Raw genomic sequence first — 6,608 nt, 5'->3', positions numbered from 1 at the left:
CATTTTTATCTCTTCCTGATGACCATCCTTGGGGCTGGCAGACCAGGCCCTTAGGTGTCTCCTATATCCCTGTTCTTTGATGAGACTGAGGGTCTCATATGAAGAAACTAGCTCATAGATAGCTGCAGCCAGCTAGGGCCTCTGCCTTGGGCCTGGGAGAGAGAAGGTCCTGGGCGTGCTGGTTGGACCCTCAGCTCCTCAGTCCTCTCCTGTGGCCCCAGGAACTCTCAGCTATGAAGCCAGGCTATTACTCGACACCGCAGGATGCCCAGTATACCCTGGAGCCAGGAGCAGAAGGGCGCAGTCCTTTCCCCATCAGAGCCGCCCACCAGCCTCCAGGCTTCTTGCATTTTCCAGGGGTCCAACTTGTGGGATGTCAGCAGGAATTTCCCATAGCAGCACCGGTCCAGGGGGTAGTGAGTGGCGCCAGCCAGCTTGACACAGTGGGTTGGGGCGAGGCCTCCTCGTCTGGCACTTACCCCCACAAAGACGTCCTCCAATGGCAGAGGGGGTGCCCGGCTAGCCACCTTCAGAATGAGCTGCACAGCCGAAGCTGACAGCACATACCCTGTGCCGGAGGCATAGGGTGGGAAGGGGCCCCAGGTGTGAGGCCACTGCTCCTCTGATACACAGTGCCGGCCCCCTGGTGTCCGAGAGGGGTTCACTCGCCAGTGCACACGGCCCAGGTACAGAAGAGGCACTGCCTCTCCCCCTAAGGCCTGGCCTCCTGGCTTTTCATCTCCAACCTCAGCCTCTTTCTGGGGCTCCATGACCCTTTCCCATTGCTCCCAACGGCCGCCTCCTCGAAGGACCAGCTCTGATACCAGTTCAGGGACGTTGACATACACATCGTCGTCTGTCTTGAGGATGTAGCGGGCCATGGGGCAGTGTTTGTTGGCCCAGTTCAGCCCGCTGAGGGTCTTGAGGGTGAGGTTGCGGTAGGAGTCCTGGAAGGCCGCCTGCAAGATGTCCCCCTGGGCTGCTGACTCCCTGGCCAGTTCGTTGCTGTGGGGGCCCAAGGAAGGGTGCTGCTCCTTGGGCTCTCCCAACAGGAAAAGCGTCTGTACCCTGAGCCCCCGCGCCTCGCGCAGTCCGCCCCACGAGGCCCGAATGGCGTTTCTCTGGTTCAGATTTTCCGGGGCCGTGCACACCAGGATTAGCAGGAAGGGAGGGGCGCCGGGACCACCGCAGGCCTCATGGTTCGGGATCAAGAGGCGGGGCAGGGCCAGGGGCGGCCCTGGCGAGGCTGGGACTGGAAGCAGGGAGGTTAGCGAGAGGCTCAGCAGCTCCTCCCCTATCCCCGAGGGCCCAAAGAGGGTCCAGACGATCGCCACCAGGAGAGCGGCAAGAAGAAGGCGTCGGAAGAGGCTGAGGGGCATGGTGTGGCAGTCAAGGGATCTGGAGGGAAAGGAGGGTGGTTAGAAGATGGAGCGCGGAGATCGCCCGTGTGCGGGTCAAGGGAGGGCCACTAACCGGCCACACCTGGGATGGGGTGGGTGGAGCACGCGGCCAGTACCAGCGCACCTTGGGCGGAGAGGGGAGGCGGCGCACGCGGGGACCACTGCTGGAGCTGCCGGGATGGTTACCTTGTCTTCGCGAGCACGCCTCCAGTACCGGTTCCATGGCTGGCCGATTGCTGTGCCGCGGCCCCTCCCCCGCCTCCCTCCAGCCCCGCGCTGCGCGTTCACATCATCCCCGCCGGAAGCGACATCTGAGCAGCGCGGCAGAATCCGAGCGGGAGGGAGCGGGGCTGTGCGAAATGCAACCGGACCGCTTTGTCCTGCTGCTCCCCACCCTGACCCCCACACACACGCTTCATCTCTCTGCCGGCAGCCCAGCCCTTCCGGGTCACCTAAGTCCGTGCCTGTTTTTGCCCCCGTAGCTGCTAATTTTATATGCACCAGCCCACAACCAATTTTCCGATTTTGGACTACATACCGGACCCCATCTTTTAGAAACCTAGGGTGGTCAAGACCTGCAAATAACCCACCTGAGATGCGACTGGTTAAGCTCAGCTACCCGCACACTCCACAACCGTTCTACACACCAACACAAGGGGACTTGGTTGTCTTAAAACAGGTCTGGGCTCCCCCCTCAAGATTGTGAATGTTGCTGCTCCCTCATACCTCTACATACTTTGCAGGGTGGGACATCACTAGCTACATAGAGAGTTACTTCAGGTGGGGGAAGTGGCATCACCATTGCTAAGATCAATGGCAGTTTGGGAAGGTGAGTGGGGAAACCCCCAGCTAAGTGGAAAGGGAGAAATGACCAACGGGGCCCAGCATCAGTATCACCAGAAGAAAGGAGAGAACCACAAAGGAAACCATAGGTATAGAAACTATTTATTAACAGACAAGGCCTACAGATTATTTCTTCTTGGACACACCCACGGTACGGCCACGACGACCAGTGGTCTTGGTGTGCTGGCCTCGGACACGAAGGCTGCAGGCGAAAAGAGGAGGGTCACAGGTCATACACAGCAGGAAGTTTTGCAACAAGGAAGATTGAGCTTGAGGAAAAACACTGGGTGTCTAGGGGCAGGCAGGGAGATGAGACCACCCCCTACTCACCCCCAAAAGTGGCGCAGCCCTCTATGGGCCCGAATCTTCTTCAGTCGCTCCAGATCTTCACGGAGCTTGTTGTCCAGCCCATTGGCCAGGACCTGGATTCAGAGGAGAGAGTGAGGCACATTTATTTTACTCCCTGACCTCCTATGGCCATTTCTAATTCGAGCCTTCCCACCTCCTTTCCTCCAATCCCTCCCATTTCAACACACACCTGACTGTATTTTCCATCCTTTACATCTTTCTGTCTGTTCAAGAACCAGTCTGGGATCTTGTACTGGCGTGGATTCTGCATAATGGTAATCACACGTTCCACCTGGCAGGCAGACCAAGGTCAGATCTAAATAATCTCCTTTCAAAGGTAGGCCCAACCCCCACCCCTTTTCTTGTCCTCACCTCATCCTCAGTGAGCTCTCCTGCCCTCTTGGTGAGGTCAATATCTGCTTTCCTCAACACCACATGAGCATATCTTCGCCCCACACCCTGAGGAGAAGTTTTGGAATCAGGCTTGAATCTGTTTTTTTGGTTTACCTTATAGCACATTATTCAAAAAGCCCATAAAGGTAGGTCCTGCAATAATCTAGTGCTTTACAATTTCCCAGATCACCCTTCCCTTACCCACCTTTGCAGATATAAAGCCTAATCATTAAGTAGAAAGGAGAAAGAAACTTTATGGGCAGGGCTAGATCAAAAACAGAACTTGGGATAGATAGTAACCCCTTAAAAGCAGGATCTTTTTTCTCATTGTCTAGCAACTGTAGTTGTCAGTAAGTGCCTTTTGATTTCTACATTGTGGAGAACAAAGGGCCTGTCTTTCCAAGCTGATGCAGCAAAACCTGGGTCTTGCAAGTTAACAAGGTTGGCCAAGATATAGGACTGTCCTTTGTGCTCAGTCTCTAAGGGTCACAATTCTTTGGGCAAGTCACAGTATCTTCACGATCAAAATCTTCCAAAATGACAAACTTGATTTTATCAGTGCCCAGAGATGACCAGTATCTAGGGAGCTAACTCTTCCCAAATCAAACTTACATTGGTGGTGGCATATCAGCACCAGTGCTGGCACCTCTTGCCATCTTAACACATGAACCAAACTCGTTTGGATAGTGAAGGATGACATATGTGCTGGGTTAAATACAGCCACCTGCCCCCCATTATGTCCACCTGAAACCTCACAATGTAACCTTATCTTTACAGAAACAATTACGTAAAATGAGGTTATGCTGGATTAGGGTGGGCCCTAAGTCCAATAACTGGTGACCTTGTAAGAGAGGACACAGAAACACAGAAGGAAGAAGGCCACATGATGACAGAGACTGGAGCAATGCAGCTAAAAGCCAAGGAACACCAAGGATCACTGACAATCACCAGCAGACAAGAAGAGGCAAGGCAGGATTCTTAGAGCCTTCAGAGGGATCATGGTCCTGCTGACTCCTGACTTTTGGCCTACAGAGCTGAGAGAATAAATTTCTGTTGTTTTAAAAGCCAGCTTTGTTTAACTTATTACAGTAGCCCTAGTAAACTAAAACAGATGGTACTTCCTCTCTGTAAGAAAGTGACCTAGGATCAAATTATCAGGTTGATTCAGAAGAACAGGGTCTAAGTCTCTCTCAAATTTAACTTAACTATGTACAGATGTGAATGTTTCACTCTCATCTTTGTAGTTGAAAGGCCTGGACTATACAACAGAAGAGCTGACACCAACTTGGCATTGCTGTGTTACTCATGAAGGCACTGGCATTTTGGCAGAACAAGACTTCCTTGTTAACAAGGCCAGTGGATAACTCCCAGGCATTTTGACCAGCTCCAGCTCCCTCCTCCTCCACGTTTCCAAGTAACCCATAAACTGCAGTTATCACCCTGATTTAGAGGAAGAGCAGACCAACCTTAAAGAATACCCATAGCAATATACAAGTGGAAACAATGAGGATGGCATAGAATAATTTCACAGCATCTACAAACAATACCTCTCAATAAACACCCCCTCCTGCCTGTGTAAACTTCCATTCTTCCCAAAAAGCTTCTCTCATCACAGACTCTCACAAACCACCTGAAGATGCCTCAGTTAAGCTGTTTTTTCATGAGTTGTAAGTTGACTACCAAGTTAACCCAAAGTAACAACAAACCCTGTCAATTTGAGAAGCAGAGAGGTCAGGTTTAGCAGAAGCATCCTATTATCCATACTCATCTTTTACATTCACTATCTCACTTAAGCCTCATAGCGCAACTTTCTGAAACAGGTACTGAATTTTACGCTGCCTTACTAGTTTCACAGAAAGACTGTCTAACAGAAGAAAGGAATCTTCTTCTATACCATTTAAGAACAAATGAGAGCTGTGCTCCCTGCAGTACAGAATGAAAAATCAAGGGAACATGATAAACCTCATTAATCAAAGCTAGGAATAACTGTTTAATATAATTTACCTTTTGATAAATACAGACCCATCTTTAAGTCTCTGAGCATCCCTCCAGCTAAGCAGGCTCCCTTAATTTTATCCCTGTGTGAAATTTTATCAGTTTTCTTTAAATCCCTCAAAACCAGCAACAGTATCCCTAGTACCATCCATTCCACTGTATGACTGCTTACCATGTACCAGAAGCTGGAGATTGTGAGCAAGACAGGCCTAGCCCTGCCCCTATAGAATATATATACTGGTAGGCAAGAAAGACATTAGCTATTTCCAAAACTAATTCTGTTTTAATTAAAAAAAAAAATTATGCCCCTATCTGTTAATGCCAGTTCATTAGGATCATAAAGAGAATGCATTCACCAATTCTTGCAACAAGCCAGAGGCATGTACTGGTTCCCACTTCAACTGGAAGGAAGCACTGAATTTCACCTTTGGCATCTAAGTCAATATCCTGCTTACACCCCTTCCACTCCCCAACTATAGGTTTCTTCACTCAGAATCTGTTGGCATTTTTTACTCATCACTCAAGATGTACAATAATTATACAATTTTCAGGGTATATAAATTTCCCAGGAATGGTTACCGTTATGATGCCCTGAGAGAGGAAGGGGGTGGAGTCGGAAGAAACCCCATCTAGAAGGGATCTCACAAGCTGATGATCCAGGAGAATTTTAGTGAATTCAGGTAGGCAACCATACCCACTCCCCACCTCCCCAGGTGAGATGTTTTGGCTTGACCTTAGACCACTTTTTGGTTTTTACTACTTACTTCTTGTGGTAAACATGGTAAGGGATAAGGGAATAACTAATCCCCTTAACCCTTTGACTTTTCTTAGAGCAGCAGCCGAGGTGATCCGGATGCAACTTGTTTCCCCAACCTTGCCTTCTTTAAATCATAGGTCTTAACCACCCAAGTTTCATTTGCATTTTCCTTACCCTACATTACCTTAATAGCAGTGATGGCAAATGCTATTTTCCGCCGCCCATCGATGTTGGTGTTGAGTACTCGCAAAATGTGCTGGAACTTCTCAGGGATCACTAGAGACTGATTGAAAAGAGTATGGAGAAAAAATAAAGACACCCTGAACTATCATCAAACCGTAAGGTCGCTAAGGTGAACAAACAACCTCAAACAGGAACGTTAAGCTTGTCATACAGAGAGCAACGACCGCCCATCCCACCCCTTAGGTTTTCCCATAACGACAAACTCAAACTCCTCAGTACTGCAGAGAAGGAACATGTAACGTTCAGGGCTCGGGAAAATGCAACCACTGGAAAGAGGAGGCAGATCTTTCTCCCCGTTCCCAAAGGTACACTCTGCGTGGCGGAGGCCGGAGGTCTCCACAAACGCCCAAGCCTTTGGCAGTTTTCGGACGCCCGGGGAGTGACCCTTCCTCGGAACTGGAAGTCTTTGGTTATCCCTTCCCAGAGGCGGGATCCAAGTCTCCACGCAGAAAGCTGCAGGCCCCCAGGATAGGGCGCTCTCGGCACCTTGACAGCCGATCTTTCCAGCCCCGGTTCCGATGTCGCCGGATACCGGCACGGGCTCCAGTCTTACCATGGCTGCAAAAACAGGGCCAACGTGCAGGTCTGCTGTGGAAGAGAGAGCGGAAGTGACGCAATATTCTTATATA

The 6,608-nt window shown here is 50.2% G+C and overlaps 2 protein-coding genes across 2 annotated transcripts; both read right to left on the bottom strand.

The window, feature by feature from the left end:
* Positions 1 to 227: 227 nt before the first annotated feature.
* Positions 228 to 1,379, bottom strand: B3GALT4 (beta-1,3-galactosyltransferase 4). The gene has a single exon (XM_063096203.1). It carries the CDS (start codon positions 1,377 to 1,379, stop codon positions 228 to 230), a length of 1,152 nt encoding a protein of 383 aa, XP_062952273.1.
* A 943-nt stretch (positions 1,380 to 2,322) lies between these two features.
* RPS18 (ribosomal protein S18) lies at positions 2,323 to 6,608 on the bottom strand. The gene is made up of 6 exons (XM_063096808.1): positions 6,533 to 6,608; positions 5,921 to 6,019; positions 2,964 to 3,050; positions 2,782 to 2,883; positions 2,574 to 2,665; positions 2,323 to 2,445 (listed from the first exon to the last, which is right to left on the bottom strand). The coding sequence occupies exons 1-6, from the start codon at positions 6,533 to 6,535 to the stop codon at positions 2,370 to 2,372; spliced, it is 459 nt and encodes a 152-aa protein (XP_062952878.1). The 5' UTR covers positions 6,536 to 6,608; the 3' UTR covers positions 2,323 to 2,369.

Source organism: Cynocephalus volans, chromosome 5 (genome assembly GCF_027409185.1).
Source record: "Cynocephalus volans isolate mCynVol1 chromosome 5, mCynVol1.pri, whole genome shotgun sequence".
NCBI lineage: Eukaryota > Metazoa > Chordata > Mammalia > Dermoptera > Cynocephalidae > Cynocephalus > Cynocephalus volans.
This window is presented reverse-complemented; position numbering and strand designations above follow the sequence as displayed.